Source organism: Hypomesus nipponensis, chromosome 9 (genome assembly GCF_054491055.1).
Source record: "Hypomesus nipponensis isolate SF chromosome 9, ASM5449105v1, whole genome shotgun sequence".
In the NCBI taxonomy this organism is placed as follows: domain Eukaryota; kingdom Metazoa; phylum Chordata; class Actinopteri; order Osmeriformes; family Osmeridae; genus Hypomesus; species Hypomesus nipponensis.
Window position 1 is genome coordinate 16,022,479 of NC_140369.1, and position 22,055 is coordinate 16,044,533.

Here is a 22,055-nt window from a genome sequence, read left to right on the forward strand (position 1 = left end):
GTCTGGAATGGCTCGTTTGACATGTTGTGCACATGCGCATTGCTCAGACCGCGCAGTTGCTTGAGACTTTTGAAAGCTAGCAAAAAAAGAGGCTGTCAGGTAGCTAGTGGACCATACACGCCGGCGAAATACTTTTGGGACGCCAACAGCTTGAAAAGGTAAGAAGTCATGTTATAAAGTTGTATGTCAGTTATATCTGCAAACGAGATAGCTTTATGACTGGTCTGCTAGCTTTAGAGCTAGCTAGTCAAAACCCTGACAGAATGCAACTCATGTCTCACGAGGATGTCTAGTTGTGGGTAGCTTGCTTGCTAATATTAGCTACTTAGATATTTATTTTTTTAACATTAGCTACTTGGCTCAGTCAAAGTATGCTATTAGTTAACTTCGTCAATAGCTTTAAGAATACATAGTAACAAAACAAAACGGATTCAATCTAGTTAGCCATCCCTGAGAAAACCAGTGCTAGCACGCAAGCATGTTAAGCCAACTATTGGCACTCACAGTTCAGGTTTTATTTAGCATAACTAGCCTTGTGGCTGGCCAGTTAACGTAACGGCGTTAGGCCAACTTTATGCAATGTGGTGCAGATGAGTTGGTAAAACTATTGTAATATTTAAAATCTTCTTAATCCATGTGACTAGTAAACATTCATATCGGTAATTGAAAGCTATAGGCTAAATGTACCTGGTTAGCCCTACCAGCTAGCTACTAGCTTGCTATTTTTTGAACAAGCATCATCATGGTGTATCCTTCTCTGACTCGGTAGCCCCGCGCCTCAGCTTTTGTAAATACAACGAAAAAATACGTTGTTTCATTGTTGGATCACTCTCTCTAGAATACAGAATACAATTGCTGCCAGTTTGTTTATATCGACGTCATGTGTGTCTTTGGGTAGATTCATATTTCTTTCTATTTTCTCCAGTGCACCATGGAGCTGAATGATATTAACCTTCAAACTCTCACAGAGTTTCTCCGCAAAACTCTGGACCCAGATCCAGCAGTACGACGGCCTGGTATGAAGCGTGTCTACGATTACATATTTCCTACTAAACAATACAAGCTCGGTCAATCTATCAAATCAAGCCCTGCTGTTTTATTGCTCGTTAATGTATCCTATGTCACAGCAGATAGTCTACCTTCAAACACTGTATTCCTTTGTCCTCTTCACCAGCTGAGAAGTTCCTGGAGTCTGTTGAGGGAAGCCAGAACTATCCCATCTTACTTCTCACCTTGCTGGAGAAGTCTCAGGACAATGTGATCAGGGTCTGTGCAGCCGTCACCTTCAAGAATTACATCAAAAGGAACTGGCGCATAGTGAGTGTGGACTTGGTGGTGTTTTGAGTGAAATGGACATGGTCTGGATGTTATGATGAGAAATGTATATCAGTCCTAAGATTGCATACATTCCCCCCCCCCCCCCCCCCGAGGTTGAGGATGAACCAAACAAAATCTCGGATCCAGATCGAACCACCATCAAGGCCAACATTGTCAATCTGATGTTGAGCAGCCCTGAACAGATTCAGAAACAGGTATGTCAACCATGCTCTCATCCAGCCTACGAGGAAACAAAGCAGACCTGTGCAGTTGTCAAGTCTGGCGCTAGCTTCTATTCTGAGTTTGATCGTTGTCTCAATGATCATTTAACAAACAATATGGAGATGAAGACAGCGTTCATTGACCGCGCATGCGCTGCTCTGTCTGTGCAGTTGAGCGATGCCATCAGCATCATCGGCAGAGAGGACTTCCCCCAGAAGTGGCCTGACCTCCTGACTGAAATGGTCACCCGCTTCCAGAGCGGAGACTTCCACATTATCAACGGGGTTCTCCGCACCGCACACTCGCTCTTCAAGAGGTGAGTCTCCCGGATTGTTCCGTGGCCACGGTCACCTGCTCCCATCAGTGGGAGGAAATGATGTTGTGTGTCTTTTGCGCCCTCAGGTATCGCCACGAGTTCAAGTCCAATGAGCTGTGGCTGGAGATCAAGCTGGTGCTGGACACGTTTGCCCTACCTCTGACAGAACTGTTCAAGGTATGTCGAGCTATGGTGTCTCAGATACTTCCTAATTGAATGAACCACCTGTTAGAGGACCTGTGTAGCTCTCATTTCTAATCGAATTTAATTGTATTTCTTTTTTAAATAATGAAATGAAAATGAACTATGTATTGGTTTGTTATACATGATATATATTTGTGATTATTTTTTTGACATCCCAGGCCACCATTGAGCTGTGTCAGACCCACGCCACAGACATCAACGCTTTGAAGGTCCTCTTCTCCTCCCTCACGCTCATCTCCAAACTCTTTTACAGCCTTAACTTCCAGGTGCGTCTCTCTTTTCGCGGCTCTCTCTCCATCTCGACACAGCTGCAGGTCATGGTGATTGCATGTTGAAACACAAGGTTCAAAAGTCTTTCTCCACACACCACTAGGACCTTCCAGAGTTCTTTGAGGACAACATGGAGACCTGGATGTCCAATTTCCACAACTTGCTGACCTTGGACAACAAGCTGTTACAAACAGAAGTGAGTGACGTCACTGCAGTATGCGATGAATGGCGTCCGCGTAAGAGTTCAGTGGGGTTTGGCGAATGAGCGCCGCAGCGCGAGTCTGACTGTCTTGTCGGTCGGCCATCTTCCTCCCCAGGATGAAGAAGAGGCGGGGCTTCTGGAGCTGCTGAAGTCTCAGATCTGTGACAACGCTGCGCTGTACGCTCAGAAGTACGATGAGGAGTTCCAGCCGTACCTGCCTCGCTTCGTCACAGCCATCTGGAACCTTCTGGTGTCCACGGGGCAGGAGGTCAAATATGACTTGGTGAGACCACAGACCTGGTGCTCGTGTCACTTGTGTGTGTAGATGGTGGTAATCCTTGCTAGTACATGTTGCCCATCTTTTGTTTTGGTTTTCAGCTTGTGAGCAATGCCATCCAATTTTTGGCATCTGTGTGTGAGAGACCCCACTACAAGCATCTTTTTGAAGACCAGAACACACTTACCAGCATCTGTGAGAAGGTCATTGTGCCCAACATGGAGTTCAGAAGTGAGTCCAAATCTTCTTCAAGGAATTAATTAAATTGCGAAAAAGTTATAAATTTAGTGATTTTAAACACTTAACTCTTGACCCTACTCATGAGCTTCTGTGATGTCAGTTGACGATCGCACCTGCAACCGACCGCGTCTTCTCGTCCTTCCCCAGGTGCTGACGAGGAGGCCTTCGAGGACAACTCGGAGGAGTACATCAGGAGGGATCTCGAAGGATCAGGTAACTCCTCCTGAACTTCGCCTCCGCTTGTCCTCGCACCCGTTCTGCTCCAGCCGCGTCGTCCCAGTCTTTGGTCCCCATGAACCGCCCCTGCTGTGCAGGGCGTCGCCCAGTAACACGCTCCTGCCTCCTCCGTCCTCCGCAGACATTGACACCCGGCGCAGGGCGGCGTGTGACCTGGTGCGAGGCCTGTGCAAGTTCTTCGAGGGCCCCGTCACGGCCATCTTCTCGGGCTACGTCAACTCCATGCTGGGAGAGTACGCCAAGAGCCCCGGGGCCAACTGGAAGCACAAAGACGCGGCCATCTACCTCGTCACCTCTCTGGCCTCCAAGGCCCAGACGCAGAAGGTAGGAGGGGGGGGTGGTAAACGGAGGCTATGTACAGAGGTTAGTGTTATGGGCGGGCGGGGGGGGGGATTCATAATTCATCGTATGCCATTTGTCTTTTTTCAGCACGGCATTACACAGGCGAATGAGTTGGTGAATCTCACCGAATTCTTTGTGAACCACATCCTCACCGACCTGAAGTCCCCCAACGGTAAGGGGAGCGCACGGTCACCTGAAACGTGCGCGCGCGAGTGTGTGTGTGTGTGTGTTGACCGGCGGATTGCTTTCCTCCTGCCCCCGGACTCCCTAACCCAACAGCCACTCGTCTCTCCCTCCAGTGAACGAGTTCCCGGTGTTGAAGGCGGACGCCATCAAGTACGTCATGATCTTCAGAAGTCAGGTACTCGTGCTTTAACAAAACGGCACCACCACCACCACCCCCCACTTTCCTTTGATTGAATATGAAACCTCTTCATCTGTAGCTGAGCTACTCACTCACTCTCTCTCTCTTTCTCTCTCTCAAACACACACACACACACACACACACACACGCTCGGCTCCCTCCCTCCCTCTGCGCTTCTGCTCAGGTGCTCACGGCATGTCGTCATGTCTGGACTCTGACCAATAAAGTTGAATCGAATCTGATCCCCTGCTCTCCTCCAGCTCCCCAAGGAGCAGCTGCTGCAGGCCGTCCCCCTGCTGGTGGCCCACCTGCAGGCAGAGAGCACGGTGGAACACACCTACGCTGCCCACGCCCTGGAGAGACTCTTCACCATGAGGGGCCCCAACAACTCCACACTGTGAGTAGCTCCCGCCAAGGCCCCGGCGGACGTCGACATCGATACCTTGTTATTACCCAGCTGTTCAGATGGGCGGCTTTTACCGCGTTTTGTGTCTCGACCACCCCGGCCTGTAGAATCGGGGAAACGTGACTCGTGAGGTTTTGGAGTGTGGGTGTTGTAATTGGATCTATTTCCTGGTCTCCTTCTGTGTCTGTAGTATCACTGCTGCTGAGATGGCCCCGTTCACCGAGCAGCTGCTCAACCACCTGTTCAAGTCCTTGGCTCTCCCTGGCTCCGCCGAGAATGAATACATCATGAAAGGCATGCGGCTCTGCTGTTACATTGACCACGGCTCCCTCTGCCGTCTCGTCCGAACCCGGAAATGAAACCCCCTCTTTGAAATGGGGGGGGGGGGGACGACTGAAAATTTGTGTCTGTGATGACGAGCTCTTTCCTGACGCTCCCCTGTCTCTCCTCTAGCCATCATGCGGAGCTTCTCCCTGCTGCAGGAAGCCATCGTTCCATATGTCCCCACCCTGATTGGCCAGCTCACTCACAAGCTCCTCCTCGTCAGCAAGGTAGGCCTCGCCTCTCGTCCGTGACTCGCCTCGGAGCCAGCCTTCTACACCCAGCTGTGCTGTGTAGGCTGGGGTGGAGGGAGGAGCGCTCGTTTCCTTTAGTGAGAGGGGTCATACACACAGATGTCGTACACAACGGCTTCTTTTCAATGGTACTTCACTGTAATTCTTCAAAGTTATACTAAGAACTAAATAACAGTAAAATGCTTAGTTGGTAAATCAATTTACAAAGAGTAAAGGTGAATGGATTGATTACATATTCATATATGATTACGAATCAGTGTGTAACTGATTCTATTTTGCACATCCTAAATAAGCATACATCAACTTTAGTCAAACCTCTTCACTAGCTGCCGTGCTGACTAGTGTCTTCTGTAACTCTTTTTGTTTCCAGAACCCCAGCAAGCCTCACTTCAACCACTACCTGTTTGAGTCGCTGTGCCTGTCCATCAGGATCACCTGCAAGGCCAATCCTGCCACCGTGAGCAGCTTTGAGGAGGCCCTCTTCCCAGTCTTCACCGAGATCCTCCAGAGTGATGTCCAGGGTAGGCAGCCTTGCACCTCCCAGATCTTCGCTCAAGTAGTAGCTTAGCTAAATAGGATGGCGAATATTCTTCACATGTGTAATCATTCTCGATACGATGTCAATTTGTTTTTTTTTCCCCGTCTCCCCTCCTCCGCCTGCAGAGTTTGTGCCCTACGTGTTCCAGGTGATGTCCCTGCTCCTGGAGATCCACTCCAGCTCCATCCCCGAGTCCTACATGGCCCTGTTCCCCCACCTGCTGCAGCCCGTCCTGTGGGAGCGAACGGGCAACATCCCCCCTCTGGTGCGCCTGCTCCAGGCCTACCTCGAGAAGGGAGGCGTCACCATCGCCAACTCTGCCGCCGATAAAATAGTACGTTGACACGCGGTCGTGGCGAGGGATGTTGTTCGAGGAAGAAGCGCGGAAGGAAGTGAACTTGAGCCACTTCTATATGCCCACTCCTTTGTGGCTGTGCTATATATTTTTTTGAAGTAGAAATGAAATGAGGTTGAGCTGTTGTCTTGGCCCCCACAGCCCGGTCTGCTCGGAGTGTTCCAGAAGCTGATTGCCTCCAAGGCCAACGACCACCAAGGTTTCTACCTGCTCAACAGCATCATCGAGCACATGCCAACGTGAGTCGAGAACCGTCTGGGATGTGATATTCAAATCTAATTTTCCAAACATAGAATTTTTGGTTCGATAAAAAAAAAAAAAAAGAAAAAAAAAAGTGGGCTTTTGGGTTATGTTGTCTTTTGTGTGTCTCTCCCAGGGAGTCCATTACTCAGTACAGGAAGCAGATCTTCATCCTGCTGTTCCAGAGGCTGCAGAGCTCCAAGACCACCAAGTTCATCAAGAGTGAGTCCCGGCTCCCAGCTTTGCATCCCCCTCTCTCTCTCTCTCTCTCTCCACATCACATGCCTTTTCCACACCTTATAGACGGACCTCACATGCCAGCTTGGCTCCTCTTAATACCCAGGAACTTGAATTGTCCCACGTGGCTGCTGTCTGATCTCCCCCGCAGGTTTCCTCGTCTTCATCAACCTGTACTGCGTCAAGTACGGAGCCATCGCTCTCCAGGAGATCTTCGACAGCATCCAGCCAAAGTGAGCGTCTGTGTGTGGGCCTACTGGTGCACTTCTCTCCCTGGCAAAATTCATCCGTTTTCCATCATTGATTCAATGTTCTTTTCTGTATTGAACACACAGACTCCACTTTCCTTTGATTGATTAGATCTTTTGTCCTTCTCTGCCAGCAAAACACGCTAGTCTGTCGCAAACTGAGAATGAATGCTAAAGTTGCGTTCAAGATGCTTTATTCCCTGGTGACGGATGATATAGTAGAAAACCACACTTTGATCTTTTAATCAATATAAGCTCGCTAACGATCACAGGAATAGACGGCAGTTAGCTTTATTTCGGTATGACCAAGCTGACTGCAGTGGTAGAAACCGCTACCTCCCAACCAGCTGGCTGGGGCTGCGTGGTCCACACTGTTCCAGAGCTCTCGGTGACCAGAGTTTTCCCTACCAGGATGTTTGGCATGGTGCTGGAGAAGATCGTCATCCCTGAGGTGCAGAAGGTGTCTGGGCCAGTGGAGAAGAAGATCTGTGCCGTGGGCATCACCAAGGTCCTGACGGAGTGCCCCGCCATGATGGACACTGAGTACACCAAGCTCTGGTGAGGAACAGACCTGGACGTTACACACAGACACACACAGACACGTGTTGTTGTTTTGGAGGTGTGTCTAGGTTAACGGCTCAACCCTCCCGCTCTCCAGGACCCCGCTCCTCCAGGCTCTGATTGGTCTGTTCGAGCTCCCAGAGGACGACAGCATCCCCGACGACGAGCACTTCATAGACATCGAGGACACGCCCGGTTACCAGACGGCCTTCTCCCAGCTCGCCTTCGCTGGCAAAAAGGAGCATGACCCCATAGGAGAGGCTGTGAGCAACCCCAAGATCCTGCTGGCCCAGTCCCTCTACAAGCTCTCCACAGCCTGCCCCGGACGGGTAAGTCTGGAGGGGGGGGTGATTAGTACAGACACGGCCTTGGTAGCTCACAAACACACAACACCAAGGTCGTGCCGATGTAACACGTCTGTGTAGTCGCTCGCTGAAAAGGGAGGGGTTTTCGGGATGCGTTTGCCCCTGCGTGCAGGGTTACTGCACATGGGCCTCGTGTGGTGATGGGTGGAGGCATGTGTTGGTGGGCGGAGGCATGTGTTGGTGGGCGGAGGCATGTGTTGGTGGGCGGAGGCATGTGTTGGTGGGTGGGGCCGTGTGGAGGCGTGGCCTCTGGATAGTAAGCGAGCCTGTTTTCTCCCCCCAGGTTCCCTCCATGCTGAGCACCAGTCTGAACTCGGAGGCTCTCCAGTACCTCCAGGGCTACCTGCAGGCTGCCACCGTGCAGCTGGTCTAACGCCAGCCTCCCTGACGGTCGCCGCCACTTCAAGACCAGGATGCGCTGCACAGGAAGTGTGCTGCTTGTGACCCCATTGCGGTGCCACATTGGGACTGGGACTGACTACCACAGACCTGAGTGAACGAAAGACTGACCAAACACACTCACGATGGACACCCAAACTGCCCGACGGGCTCATCTAGTACTTATTGGGATTTTAAAGGGTTTTAAGTGGACTATCAAAACTGAAAGAAGCGGATCTGAAGTTTACCATATTGAGCTCCTCATTGAACGACACTTTTTTTTCTTTGTTATGGGATGGTGTGTTTTTCACCCATAAAATAATGCTTGCTGTGGTCAAGGCAAGTTGTTTGAGGCTGGCTTCATTAACACGATTTCAAACATCATGTTTGGTAGGACTAGTTGACCTTGTTAACAACCATCACCAATATAGCTGCTGCCTCAGTTTACCTGGTGGTGACACGAGCCTCTTCAGCAGAATCAAAACAGAAGTGTTTCCTTTGTCCTTGTTTTTCAACCGTTTGAACTCCTTGGTCTTCACGGTTATGGAAGCTTGTAGTTGTTGCTTCACCCAATACACAACGCTCAGTTTTTTGTTGTTGCATGTTCTTGTAGTGTTGTCTTTTTTTGTCTGGTCTTAGTTTCTGCACTGTCTACGAATGTGAATAAAAAGAGGCACTTGTATACGATCTGTGTGTTTTCCTTGTTTACTGCATTTTAAGTTGAAGTCAAGCCCAAGTTTGATATGTAATGATTCTGTATGCTTTCATTTGATAAGCTCCAGAGCATGATCTTGGTGATAGTGAATCAAGGCAAGTCAAACTGTGACATTTATATTTATTATGTACATTCTTAACACATTTGCACAGTTCATTTTTTAACATGACACATGTATACTACATCCTAAGGATTGTCCTCTTTAAAAGTATAGCTTAAATCGTTGCTGCACATAATCGTGTGTGACGTTGTACGAGCACTTAAAAATCCACTTGTGAGAATATGCACGCTCTCTCCCTTCTGAGAACTGGCCTTTTGCCAGATTCTCACAAACATTTGGTGAGTAGAAGTGGTCCGTTGATTCACTTGCGAATGGCAGTCATTCAGTCAGACAGCAGGGGCTTTAGGAGGATTTGACGTGGCCATTGGCAGTCCTCTGCTCCATGTTCTTAATGAAGGGCATCATGCACTTGTCACCGCCCATAAAGCGGTACGTCGCCACGTTGGCCTCCCACGGCAGCAGGCTGCGAATGGAAAGCAGGTGCACAGTTACCACAGGGTTAAGGCCTAAGGGCTTGAACACAAGGCTGCCTAGACAGGACGTAACAGGAGGACCTGCCACCCCGGGCCTTCCGTCAGTCCGGTGACGGCTCCGAGGGTGGAAGACGCCGTACTTACGCCCGCGAGACAAAGGGAATATACATGAGGCGTGGAATGCAGATCATGTGCTGCTCTCCCAGGATGGCGTTCATGGACTGTTGCACTGTGTAGAGGGGATCCAGGGGCGGAATGAGGCCCTGCAGCTCCTTCCTGAGGGTGGGGTTCACACACATCCACAAATACCTCCATTCATTTATAGCAGACACTTTCCTCATCGGTGACATACACATTGCAGCAGCAGGTGGTGACGAAGCAACGTGTACGCTGGACACCTGATCGTCACGCTGCTGTTTATGAGCTCGGACATCCCCCGCAGCTATGGAAACCAAGTGGGATCCATCTCCATATGAATGCCTATGGTTTTGGAATGAGGTCCAACAAGCAGGTGTCCGTATACTGAGCGTATGAATGTCCACATACAATTGACCATATAGCATACATGGCACGTATCAGAGTTGTTCTGGATAAGGGCCACCAATACAGAAATGCAGCGACCAAAGTCATGGAGGTGTCTTGCCTGATCTGGCAGCCAGCAAACATCCCTGTGTCCACAATGTAAGGACAGACCAGAGTGGTTTTGATGCCGTCCAAACCCTCCACCTGCAGCTCATGGGTCAATGACTCGTGGAAACCGACAGCCCCAAATTTACTGGCGCAGTAATCCTGGAAGGGGGAAAGAGAAAGGGAGAAACTGTCATTCCAGTCACTTATTTTATCGTCAATAAATACACTCCATACTGTCAAGGCCATCGTCATCTACGGACGTTTTCCAACCTCACCTCCACACAGGCTGTGCTGAAGAGGCCCAGGGCACTCGCTATGGTTACCATGTGGCCATGGTTCTTAGCTTTCATCTGAGGCAGGAAGGCTTTGGTCATCTATTGTATGAGAGCAACACACACACAATCAGTCATTAGCGAACTGTGTAGGGAACCATGAGGATCCATGATTCCTGTAGTGCCTCCCCACTCTGATCTGGAGCCAAGCATGCATAAGCCAACCAGTAGGCTGGTTCTGTAAATTCTAGTGTGGGCCTGTTGTCACACAGTAAAGTCAAATATAAGAGGATGATGTGGTATGGGAGCTTATTCCTTCATTCTTCTGAACATGAGACCGAGGTTATAGTAAGAGGATCGTATTGAGAGAATCACATTTCTATTTGGAGGTCACATTCTTTCATGATCTGAGGTCTCGCTAGTGCCTAAGAAAGAACGCGATAGGGAAATCAAGCTACAGTCGGGCTGACATCATAAACCTCTCTTTTTTGGACATGCGCCTTCATGTCCTGAGGTGGTGTTTGCTTTCAGGCTGCTGAGCTTCTCATCACACCTCAGTGAGCAAACACAGGCAGCTCAACAGTGGCCCCTTTAAATAAGCCCTATATAAGTCATTCGTTTGACGCTTTAGTTTCTGTTATAATATTCATATATCTTTCTTTCTTTTTAAGATGCAAAACCAATTCGTAATTTGGGGTATTTGAACCTTACCCAAAACAGCGCATGGCAGTTCACCAAAAGAGTCCTCTCCAGCAGCTCATCCGGACAGTCCAGCAGCCTCCGTCCGGATACCACCCCCGCGTTGTTTACCACCATAGTGACATCCCCTACCTCGCGTCGGACCAGCTCCGCTGTTTCATAAATGTTCTGCCGACGCGCAAGGTCCACAGTATAGGTGTGCACCTTGACACCCAGTTCCCGAGCAAGTTTAGCGGTCTGCTTGTTGGCATCAGCATTACAGTCCCAGAGAACAAGATGCGCCCCTTCTTTGGCGAACTCCAGAGCGAACAAACGACCCAGCGCCCCCCCGGCCCCTGTGATTAGACAGAGCTCTCCATCGATGCACTTCAGCCGCGGCCGTATGACAGTCTGGACTATGGCACTGAGGATGGAGATAGTTACATCTATGAGCATCAACAATAAGTCTACGAGCACAATCATGTTGCTCTATTTTACATCCAGGTTGAGAATCTTGTAATAGCCTTATGGGTCAGGATGCAGAGAGCAACGCAAACAAGTGGAGACCGTCAAGCTTTGGCTATTTGTTGTTGTTCCATGCGACCTGGGATTGGATGGACATTTTATGTAACTTCAAGCCATGGGATTAGGATGACTGCTGGTGGGCACCAATTGAAAAGCTTTTGTCTGATTACAGTAGGATTGACTACCCAACTCGTGAGCATGCAGCGGTCTCCTGATCTTACTGATTACAGTAGGATTGACCATCCAACTCCGACTCGTGAGCATGACAAACGCTTTTCTATTGGTGGCTACCAGCAGTTATCCTGTCCCATGTCAGCGTTTTAAGTAATCAACTATTAATATGCCATAATTATAAAAGAGTAATCAAAGGGAGATCAAGCATCAACGTCAAGTAACAGGAGCCATTAATAGGGCTCAGTGTAAGAATTGGTCACAGGATGTTTCATGGCACCTTATTGCCTTTCATAATTAAAATAACATGTTATATGGAAATGTAGACCGATGCTTCCCACTCATGTAATTAAAAAATCATAACTACATAAATTACCTGGTTGCCAGGATCATTTAGCCCTTCAACAGGTCTTTTTTGCCCTTTAATGTAGGCTACTTCATCTTCAAAAGTGACCCATAAAAGAAAACTTGAAGTCCATTTACATTATTTATAACCACATTAGTTTATTTACCTTTGCCAAACATCAGTTGACCTTACGTAAGTGACAATTGAAACATAGCACACATTTGCACCAAATGTAATTCACTTAAACATTTGCATACATCACGTTAATATGAATCATGTCTCATAAAAAGAAGCTGTAACTCAAGTGTCCATTTTATTTCTGTATCTATAAAAGAAGTGCACTGCAACAAACAAAACGGATAGAAAATAAAGTACTGTATGGATACGTTGCATAATTTGAGCCTGTATCATGCAAATGCATCGTTCATTTAAAAGAGGATGATCCAATTTAGCATTTCCCAATGCATAATCTCATGACAAATATCTAGTAGGAATTACAAACTCAAAATCCTTTTGAGTTTAACATCCTCAACCCTGACCCCGAGTCCAGAGCAGATGCGAAGTCCTCAATCTAAAAAAAAATAAAAGGCTGCATTTGAGCGAACTAGAACCACAACTAAACAAGCTATGAAAAGGATGAATTACTGGTGCATCAGATTTATTTGGCTTTGAAATCAAAAGATGGTCAACATTGTCGATCTGATGGGGAAAAAAGTCTAGTCATCACTGACACCATGTAAACCTTATTGCATGTAAAACCATTAAAGTAATGAAATACCTTCGTTGCCCCATCTTTGTTAGTTTCGGGAGACCTTACTCGCTCAGCAGTTCTGAAAAAAAAAAAAAACTAGATGAGACCAAACTCCTACAAGTGCTACAAAGCTACTGTTGTTGCTGGCTGATGTGTCAGACTACATTGGCTTAAAATAAACAGGAAGTCAACAGGGTCGATCTGCTGGGGAAAAAAGATCAGTCATCATACAGTCAGCAGCAAGTCCAGACAGTGGGATAAAATGTGGTTATTCTGTAAACATTTGATCGTACCTTCAGAGAATATGGCCGACTTCGGATTCCAACAATGGTCATTGCCGGACGGAGAACAGCTGAAGATAAAAGCAGTTTGATGAGATCAATGGCCAAGTAGTCACAGTCGACTGTTGAGGGGGAACGCATCACAACTCAGTGCCATGCGCCATATTCTTACCTACCACATGTGGGGATGCCTCCGTTGATCACATCTACAGAAAACAGCAAAATAAGTATTACTCACATCGACACAAGATCAGGTTAAATCGTAAAGGGATTTACTTACACAAAGTTAGGTAGTTTACTCAGTACTCACCATAATCTGTGCATCTGTTATTCCATGGAGTAACTACTTCAGTCCGGATCAAAGGCCTAAAAGTAATTAAATGAACACTTTAGGTGTATTCTGATGTAGTAGAATATGCCAACAAGAGCAATTGGTGATTCAGTCCATTTGGCTTAAATTTCTGGGTAGTCAACACTGTCGATATGCTGGGGAAAAAAGTTTAGTCATCATAATCACCAACCATACTAGTTGAACTTTAAACAGTTGAGAACTCACTGGCTTCGTACTTGGTGCCTCACGTGGCTTGGTGCTGGGGTTCACCATAATCTTTGAGCGTGTACGCCAACGTCTCAAGTCTGGTGAAAAGACATTCATTTCATCCTGTATGATCTGTCAATTATATGAACGACAGTGTATTAATAAATGTGTAGCAGGCAGCAGAGCTAGAGCTGCTTGAACCACGTGGGAAATGGTTACCTAGCGAATCCGCAGCTTCAAGTAGCTACCAAGTAAGGCAAATTCAAGATAGTTTATTTTGACCATTAACTAGACTGATAAGAATACATCTTATGTTGGAGAGTCTTCATGTTCAGAAAGTCATGTTTTACTGTAGCTTACTATCAACGCCTAGCTACAGCTCAAACTAATAATTTTCCAACTTACCGTTCACGTCGCTGACTTCGAGTCAAAGAACGCGGTACAGGCTGTGCGAGTACTAAGACTTCTTCATCTGGTTGGATTCACCAATAAGGTGGAGCCTACTCAGGCGCAACCAATAGCTGCATTTAGTAGGACAACCAATTACAAAGAAGGAGAATAGTTGCATTGTGGGATTCGCTGTTTTCAAACGGCCATCAAACACATTCACATGTGATTTCAGTGTTGTGGAGGATGCATACTCTGTCTGATTCCCCAATTCATACAATCAGTGGCGGTTCTGGACACATTTTACTGGGGGGGGGGGGGGGGGGGGGGGGGGGGCAGGGTTTAATCAGAGCGGCACATTAAAGAACGGAAACAAATGATATTTAAACATTAAAATATTTTGCTTTACATTAAAATCCCACAAACGGCTCTGGCTCTCTGTTTCACTTTTTTATTTACTGGGGCAAAAAATTCTGCAATGTCCATTCCTCATTTCATGATGACTAATAGAAAAAGAAAAACTGTAAAAAAAAAAGGGGGGGGGGGGGCAGGAACATTTTTACAGGGGCACTGTAGGCCCCCGTGTAGAACGGCCCCTGCAGTTAATACGATTGTATGGAAACTTTGATAACACAATATGCATAGAGTAGAGCCTAGTCTACATTTGTTTTTCTATATATAATATCGGTGAACAGTGATCTAAACTTTTGTGTTTGAAATGCAATGCTGCCATTGTCATATTAGTCTGTCCAACAACAGGGAATGTAAGGCTAACAATGGGGTCAGAGTTGGTCATAATCTTTACATAATATAGGCCTAATATTAATATTAAACAATACACATATCACATAGCCAGAGGGTGAGGAATGCAGCAGTAAGTCATTTGTACAAATACAGTAAAATAGCAAGAATAAAGTTTATTCATGCAAATAATAATTTGAAAGTTGCAATTGCAAATAGCTATTTTCAAGTCCTTTTCAGCACAGTAATGTAATCCAGAGTAAACAAAGGGTGCAGTGTCTAATCCAGAGTAAACAGAGGGTGCAGTGTCTAATCCAGAGTAAACAGAGGGTGCAGTGTCTAATCCAGAGTAAACAGAGGGTGCAGTGTCTAATCCAGGTCAGAAGCAGCTTGTCCACAGCCACAGATGAGTCCACGCTTCACAGCCTTCCATGCCCTGCGTAGAAACCCTCTCACGCCTTTCTTGGAAGACTTGCAGGGTCCCTCTGGAAGGTTTATGGGAAAATATCTCACTTTACTTTCTTTGTAACTGGATCAATACAAGGAATTGAGTTGCGTTTTAGTATGTGCTTGGGAAATGTATTTGAATGTTAGTGAATGACTCACTGGTTGAGAGGCTTGGTTCCTCTACAGTGGGCACAGTTTTGCCACTGATATGAAAGTCAGGGAAGTTTGTTCTAAACTGTAAAGAGGAAGAACAACAATATTTTAAACATAAGTACAAGCTTCGATTTGGAAAAAAGTACTGTATGCACACTGTATTTAGAGTAGAGTGCCTACCGTGGATTTTTCCACCTTTACTTCCGTTTCAAAAGCTGATACGAGGTCAACTGGGTTGTGATTAAAGCAGTTGCTTTCAGACGGGGTCCAGTGATTGAGGAGGTTTTCAACAACCATGCTGGAGACCATGAAGCACAGCTCCTCGTCCTCGATAAAGGCATCGATATCCAGAGGACGTTCTGACCGGAATGCCTCAGAGTACTCAGCAAAGAGCATATCTCCAAGCATATAATCCATCTCCCCCATGTCTTGTTCAGAACAGGGCAGGTTCAACAGAGCCTGATGGAGAGCTTTACTCTTCGGTGTTTTGGCCCACAGTTCCTGGATAACAGCCCAAAGCTGCTGCGACAAGCAGAAGTGCTTCCTTATATCTTCACCCAACATCGATACGGCAGGGTCGACAGGGAAGATGTTAGTCACTAATCTGTCAATGGTGTGCAGAAACAGAGCATCGCGGACAGTTCCAGTGGATGCCAAGTTCCAGTAGTCCTCAACTTTGGGCCCGTCTACCCTGCAGTGCTCTCCACAGTCACCAGGGTTCATAGAGTAGCCTCCAGAAATCAAACTGGAGCCTCCAGAGATCAAGGCCCTCACAATGAGGCAGACAATATCTCTGGACACCATCTGGGTCTTAGAAAAGACACTGGTCTGCAGGATCATCTTGGAGCCAGAGCGCTGTGCTAGCTGGTCGTAGACAGAGTCCACAATCCTCTGTACCTCGGCGGGCTCCAAAGAGAAGCTGGCCTTTCTCTCGCTGTTACTCACTGACATCCCTAGGACCGCAGACAGGTGGTTCTCCAGGTCAACCAGAAAGGGACTATCAAGCAGGATTAACGAGACTACCTTGCGGGGCGCATCAGTGAATATCTTAACCAGCAGTTCGGCCATGATGGTGTTCAGTGTTGCAGAATCCATCACTGGAATCTCGGCATGGCAGACAGGGGACTTCCTGTCAAGGAGAGACTTGACATCCTGGACACCGCAGGAGTCTCTACTGAGCAGAGGGCCAGTCCAGCCAAAGGAGGGACATCTGTTCCAGTCCATCAGGCTGATGACATTGATCACAATGCTGCTCAGGATGCTGCCCATCAGGGCTTCCTCTCCGACACTCAGGAGACTCTTCAGGGCAGCGGGTCCCCCAGCCACACTCAGCAGATCTCCAAGTAAAGACTTCACAATTCTGACGCCCACAGGCTTGGAGAAGCAGATGCGAGTCTGATTGGCTGCTCGGAAAGCATCGGTGAAATTCCCGGTGGTGAAAAGCTCCTGCAGGGCCTTCGTAATCACCCACACGACCAGGTCGACCAGCGGCGCGGCCTCCTTGACGGTGGGGTCGGTGCCTATGCTGAGTAGCAGCTGGGTGGCCAGGTCCACCACCACCACTGAGAGTCTGTGTGGACGGGATGCCGGGAGGTAGGTCAGGTCATTGACCATGTCCTCAAGGGCCTGACGAACCACGTCCAGGGTAGCAGCCTCTTCTGCAAGCTGTCTCTGAGACACGGATGGGTCGTCATTCTCAACGTCCACTCTACAACAAAGAAGGCAGACACATAAAACACAACGTCAGACGAACAGCCCGACAGCAGAAATACAAATCACAACTTTAGCTTCCATAGCAGAAGAACACTATAGAAACACATTGTTTTTAATGTCAGACTCACCGGTTCGGTGTGGCATGAAGGGACGGTAGTGACTCCCTGCCTGGCTTGATGGAGGGGCTGTTCCCGTTGGAACCAGAGGAGACAGGAAACATGGTCCCATGCTTCTGCTCTCTCTCCATCTCTTCAAGCTTCAGGCGAGTGTTCACTTCCCACGTCTGCATGTCAGCAACACAACATTATTTGCAAGCTGAAACGTCTGGTACTTCTGTGTGTGTGCAGCAGGTTCAGATACGCTGGTTATTAGTTCAACAGCTATGTGTATGCTTTTATCTCATGGCTTGCTTACCAGCTGGGCAACACAGAGATCTTTGCCCTGACTGATTTCATTCTGAAATCTAGGGATTCAATAAAGAAAATACAATTATCTATTTGCCCCCCCGGTCATTCTTTTGAACCTTTCAGACAAGTGATTACTGTCAAATCATAGAAGTCATGATTGTGAATTGCAATGCTCTCTCACCTGTCACTGAAAGCTGCAGTAGCCTTTGAGGTGAGCCAGGACTTCATGTCGTCAGTGGTGACATGAGGGGGAGTTTCCTCCTGTTCCTTCAAGGCCATGAAAGCCTTCAGGACTCTCCCCTGAAAAAAAGAAAGGGTCTGGTCAGAAGATATAGCATCTATTCACACATACTATCTATGTTTGAGACATGCTGTTTACTCATTTCTGACGCTGTCCGTGTTTTTATGGCTAACCTGGTGAGCGTAGTAAGTATGGTCCCAACTACTGTCGGAGCAATAGGCCTAAAAATGGAAAGGTTGTTCATCAGAACCAGCAAATTATTATATATAAAATTGGTAGAACATGTTAGAAGTGTATCTCACCCGACGAGATCCTATCTTTTGCGACATCGAACTCATGAAATTGTGTAAGATATATAAAAAACTGTGTAAGAACAAACTGTTAGTCGTATTCGTTTCTGCTTGTCGATCAAATGATGTTTGATCAAATTGTCAAATGTAATAGAGTGCATTTTAGAATGGTTTCATTGTGACCTTTACCAAAACATTCGAATGATAATATCAAACGACATGATGTCACTGGCGTCCTTAGCGCCACAAATTACGTTAGTTTTTAGATTTATAAATACAGGCGATGACTGTCCTTTATTTTCGTAGATATAAGTATTATCTATAGACGCATTAAACTAGGTAAACGTATGCAAATGTGTGTGTGCATGCACTGCAGTATTTGACCCTGGAACTAAACTGTAGAAGACATTTAATTACAGGCATAAGCCAGCAGTAATATACAATACATAAACTTGTAGTTCAAGACCACCTTTTCGTCCCTGGTTTTAGTCTGGGGAAGACCGGCACTGGATCTGTTCCTTCATCTGGTACAATCATTTAAAAACAGACTATGACCATATTAATGGTTAAATAAGTCAATATGAAAAAATATTTGTACTTATGTGGTCTTTGAAACTATATATATCATACTCCATATGATGCATGGATAGATGATGAATAGAGGAATTGCATTTAACAAAAAGTTTAAAATAACAACACTTTCGTTTCTTAACTCTTTCTGTAGTGGCACAGCTGCACATCTTGACCCTGCTGGAACACATCAAGCAGCAACTTGCTGCCACTATCAGTCCAAAAATGTAGTCTACTAAAACAACATACATGTACAGTCATAAATAACATATATAGGCCTATAAACAATAAATACAATTTATAAATAAATTATACAATGATAAATGATAAGACCCATATAAGTGTTAGTTTGTGATATCAAACTTTAAACGTGTGTGTGTGTGTGTGTTGGTTAATGTATTAGTATGTCATGTATACGATAACCAGACGTATTGTACAAAAGCATCAACTTTTCTGGCACAAATGGTACGTTGCAAATAACAAAAACTGCTGCAAAGTAAACGACTGAGAGCAAAGCAATCTGAACAATGATGTTGAAGGCAGAGCTGAAGTCCACAAACAGGATCCTGGTGTAGGTGAGTCCAGGTGCTGTAGGGTGAAGTGGAGGGCCATGTTAACTGCCTCGTCCACAGACCTGGTGGCTCTGTAGGCAAACTACAGGGGGTTCAGTAGAGGGTCTCTGATAGATTTGAGGTGTTCCAGCACCAGGCGCTCGAAAGACTTCATCACCACAGTGGCAATGATTCTGTGTTCTAAAAGCGACAAGGGCAAGTGTTGCTCCCCCCAAGACAATGAAGCAGTCAGCCAAAAAGAGCCACAGATTCTGGACTTCCAGTTCCTTCTCTCCTGCCACAGGATTATTTGACAATAATCAAATTGTTATTCAAGACAATGATTTGAATAATTGTTTACCCCAAATATTGTTAACGTAATGTTTCAGTGAAGCTGAACCACTAAGTACAGCAGGTGATCAGGACGAATAATGACCGTCATCCTCTTATAGTTTATTAACAGATTTTATCAAATTAAAAAAAGGCATGTTAAGTGAGTGTGTTGTATGTTTCACATAAACTCAACTGACTGTTGAGTCAAATAGTGTTTCAATTATGCAGTTACAATAAAACTAATATCAGATATCAACTAATAAAATGGTAAGGATCATTTATGTGTTAAGTGCTGGCAGATTGTCTTTATAATCTGTCAGGATAGTTATGTAAATGGATTTTTCAGTCATATTTATATTTATTAGACGCTTTCATACAGAGCGACTTACAGTTAGTACAGGGACATTACCCTGAGGCAATTAGGGTGAAGTGCCTCGCCCTGAGACACAACATCTTTTTGCCCAGCCCGGAATCGAACCAGCAACTTTTGGATTAATAACCCAACTCCCTAACCGCTCAGCCATCTGACCCCCTGTTGTAAATGATTTAGTAAATTCCCTTGTATAGTGACATAATTCCAAGTATCGAAGTTGAGAACATTGTAAGTCCTGACAAGTCAAAAATAAGGCCAAGTCCAAAAGTTGGAAATGAAAGTGTTGAGGTGGATAGATCCTAAGTCCTAAACAGATGCACTGGAACTCAGAGTTTGATGCAAAAGTTTATTCAGACACAAATGTATCTAAACAAGTAAGTGTGTTCCCGGGAGCAGACTGGAATTTTTATCCGAAAAATTGTCTTTTATATCTAAACCTTATCAGTTCTGTAATGTTTCTATTGGTAGAATACTGTTTACAGATGCATTATGCATTTCTCACACTATTGGTCTCTTACCCTAGGTGCTTCAGATTACATAGAAAACTATTTTTTTGTCTTGCTCTGGCCTTGAAGACTAGCTGCACTGGGTTGCTGAGTAGAAGGTCATAAATCTGTCCAATGATATCTGGGCCTTGTAGTCCATGATATCTGGGCCTTAGTTTTCTATGGAAGAAGCATATACACAGTCTTCTCTGCCCTCAGCCCCTAAATATCCAGATTTGCACTTTGGGTTTAATATCTTCAACAGATTAGTGGCAATACTAATCAGTCAACAGCTTTGCATGTTTTTCAGTTGGTTTTCAGTAATATAGCATATAAAGGTAAAAAAGTGATTAAGAGGTTCATTTTCAATCATATAATCCATAACATTACCCATATTCATAATTACAACACGTGATGTTTTTTTCTACAACACCCCACTATAGGCTACACTCTATAAAACACTCCAAACTGTATTGTTTTGTATTGTGTGTAATTGTTGAGGTATTCACAAATGAATTGAGTCAATTTTAAGATGAGTCTGAAACACAACATTTTGAAAACTTGACCTAAGCACTGTAGCCTATATATATTCAGCATCAGGGCTGTATACAGAGAACTGCTCTCGTTATTCATGGCTCCTCAGGAAATGAAAAGGCTCCTCTCCTCCCATTTGAATGAAAAAGTCACTGAAGAGTTGTGACATGCACCAGAAGTACAGAATGTGAAGGTATCCAATGGGAAGATGGAGGAAGGTGTTGGGGGAAGATAGGGAGAGAAGAAGAGAGGAAGAGCGGGAGCTGTCTTCTTTCTGCCGATCAGTCCTTATTTTGGTCCGCTTCTCTTCCACAAACCCCCCCCCCCTCTCTCTCTCTCTCTCTCTCTCTTTCTCCCTCCCTCTCTCCCTCCCTCCCTCCCTCCCTCCCTCCCTCCCTCCCTCCCTCCCTCCCTCCCTCCCTCCCTCCCTCCCTCCCTCCCTCCCTCCCTCCCTCCCTCCCTCCCTCCCTCCCTCCCTCCCTCCCTCCCTCCCTCCCTCCCTCCCTCCCTCCCTCCCTCCCTCCCTCATGCCCTTCCCTCCCTCCAGGCCTATAAATCATTAGCAGTCAGTGGACAGCCTCAAACCTCATCACCAGAACAGAACCATGTGGCCGATTCAACAGGTTAGACAAGTTGATGACAGAGAGGAACTCTCACTTACAATTTAGAATCAAACATTCACTTGGCCTAAATAAAGAACAAAAACATGTTGAAGGTGATTATACTACCAAGAGGAAGATAACCCAGGTTTGAACAAGTTGAAACAGATGACGAAATGGGAGATGACGCAGGGTAGCTGTTTTGAACTTTGGTAGACAGGACCCAAAGTGCAAATCTGGATATTTAGGGGCTGAGGGCAGAGAAGACTGTGTGTATATGCCGCTTCCATAGAAAACTAAGGCCCAGATATCATGGACTACAAGGCCCAGATATCATTGGACAGATTTATGACCTTCTACTCAGCAACCCAGTGCAGCTAGTCTTCAAGGCCAGAGCAAGACAAAAAAATAGTTTTCTATGTAATCTGAAGCACCTAGGGTAAGAGACCAATAGTGTGAGAAATGCATAATGCATCTGTAAACAGTATTCTACCAATAGAAACATTACAGAACTGATAAGGTTTAGATATAAAAGACAATTTTTCGGATAAAAATTCCAGTCTGCTCCCGGGAACACACTTACTTGTTTAGATACATTTGTGTCTGAATAAACTTTTGCATCAAACTCTGAGTTCCAGTGCATCTGTTTAGGACTTAGGATCTATCCACCTCAACACTTTCATTTCCAACTTTTGGACTTGGCCTTATTTTTGACTTGTCAGGACTTACAATGTTCTCAACTTTGATACTTGGAATTATGTCACTATACAAGGGAATTTACTAAATCATTTACAACAGGGGGTCAGATGGCTGAGCGGTTAGGGAGTTGGGTTATTAATCCAAAAGTTGCTGGTTCGATTCCGGGCTGGGCAAAAAGATGTTGTGTCTCAGGGCGA

General features: G+C 46.0%; 3 protein-coding genes, 2 long non-coding RNA genes and 3 other non-coding genes across 11 annotated transcripts; 1 reads left to right on the top strand and 7 right to left on the bottom strand.

Moving 5' to 3' along the window:
• The first annotated feature begins 15 nt into the window (after nucleotides 1–15).
• cse1l (CSE1 chromosome segregation 1-like (yeast)) lies at nucleotides 16–8,581 on the top strand. The gene is made up of 25 exons (XM_084704651.1): nucleotides 16–158; nucleotides 926–1,016; nucleotides 1,175–1,317; nucleotides 1,431–1,532; nucleotides 1,710–1,855; nucleotides 1,942–2,032; nucleotides 2,218–2,325; nucleotides 2,433–2,525; nucleotides 2,647–2,814; nucleotides 2,910–3,039; nucleotides 3,196–3,261; nucleotides 3,407–3,609; nucleotides 3,715–3,799; nucleotides 3,927–3,988; nucleotides 4,252–4,388; nucleotides 4,588–4,691; nucleotides 4,851–4,948; nucleotides 5,343–5,493; nucleotides 5,636–5,844; nucleotides 6,007–6,104; nucleotides 6,242–6,327; nucleotides 6,494–6,575; nucleotides 7,002–7,148; nucleotides 7,249–7,480; nucleotides 7,800–8,581. Exons 2-25 carry the CDS (start codon nucleotides 932–934, stop codon nucleotides 7,887–7,889), a joined length of 2,916 nt encoding a protein of 971 aa, XP_084560777.1. The 5' UTR covers nucleotides 16–158; nucleotides 926–931; the 3' UTR covers nucleotides 7,890–8,581.
• A 136-nt stretch (nucleotides 8,582–8,717) lies between these two features.
• LOC146273205 (retinol dehydrogenase 10-A-like) lies at nucleotides 8,718–11,206 on the bottom strand. The gene is made up of 5 exons (XM_084705226.1): nucleotides 10,757–11,206; nucleotides 10,049–10,147; nucleotides 9,787–9,932; nucleotides 9,288–9,419; nucleotides 8,718–9,133 (listed from the first exon to the last, which is right to left on the bottom strand). Exons 1-5 carry the CDS (start codon nucleotides 11,204–11,206, stop codon nucleotides 9,013–9,015), a joined length of 948 nt encoding a protein of 315 aa, XP_084561352.1. The 3' UTR covers nucleotides 8,718–9,012.
• Nucleotides 11,207–12,065: 859 nt separating this feature from the next.
• Nucleotides 12,066–13,866, bottom strand: LOC146273206 (uncharacterized). Of its 4 annotated transcripts, none has more exons than XR_014766651.1 (7): nucleotides 13,741–13,866; nucleotides 13,354–13,433; nucleotides 13,108–13,163; nucleotides 12,974–13,003; nucleotides 12,810–12,868; nucleotides 12,544–12,595; nucleotides 12,066–12,336 (listed from the first exon to the last, which is right to left on the bottom strand). It is a non-coding gene; the product is annotated as an uncharacterized LOC146273206 (long non-coding RNA). The 4 variants fall into 4 exon arrangements; XR_014766652.1 differs by having other exon boundaries at nucleotides 13,354–13,467; nucleotides 13,741–13,782; XR_014766653.1 differs by having other exon boundaries at nucleotides 13,354–13,458; nucleotides 13,741–13,779.
• LOC146273207 (small nucleolar SNORD12/SNORD106) lies at nucleotides 12,409–12,503 on the bottom strand. The gene has a single exon (XR_014767043.1). It is a non-coding gene; the product is annotated as a small nucleolar SNORD12/SNORD106 (small nucleolar RNA).
• On the bottom strand, nucleotides 12,663–12,754 carry LOC146273208 (small nucleolar SNORD12/SNORD106). The gene has a single exon (XR_014767041.1). It is a non-coding gene; the product is annotated as a small nucleolar SNORD12/SNORD106 (small nucleolar RNA).
• Nucleotides 13,228–13,318, bottom strand: LOC146273209 (small nucleolar SNORD12/SNORD106). The gene has a single exon (XR_014767040.1). It is a non-coding gene; the product is annotated as a small nucleolar SNORD12/SNORD106 (small nucleolar RNA).
• A 784-nt stretch (nucleotides 13,867–14,650) lies between the features above and the next one.
• LOC146273210 (uncharacterized) lies at nucleotides 14,651–17,442 on the bottom strand. Its single transcript, XM_084705963.1, has 6 exons — nucleotides 17,365–17,442; nucleotides 17,191–17,239; nucleotides 16,905–17,059; nucleotides 15,244–16,771; nucleotides 15,070–15,145; nucleotides 14,651–14,948 (listed from the first exon to the last, which is right to left on the bottom strand). The coding sequence occupies exons 1-6, from the start codon at nucleotides 17,409–17,411 to the stop codon at nucleotides 14,833–14,835; spliced, it is 1,971 nt and encodes a 656-aa protein (XP_084562089.1). The 5' UTR covers nucleotides 17,412–17,442; the 3' UTR covers nucleotides 14,651–14,832.
• Nucleotides 17,443–17,449: 7 nt separating this feature from the next.
• LOC146273211 (uncharacterized) lies at nucleotides 17,450–17,825 on the bottom strand. The gene is made up of 3 exons (XR_014766680.1): nucleotides 17,727–17,825; nucleotides 17,598–17,645; nucleotides 17,450–17,483 (listed from the first exon to the last, which is right to left on the bottom strand). It is a non-coding gene; the product is annotated as an uncharacterized LOC146273211 (long non-coding RNA).
• Between the last annotated feature and the right edge of the window lie 4,230 nt (nucleotides 17,826–22,055).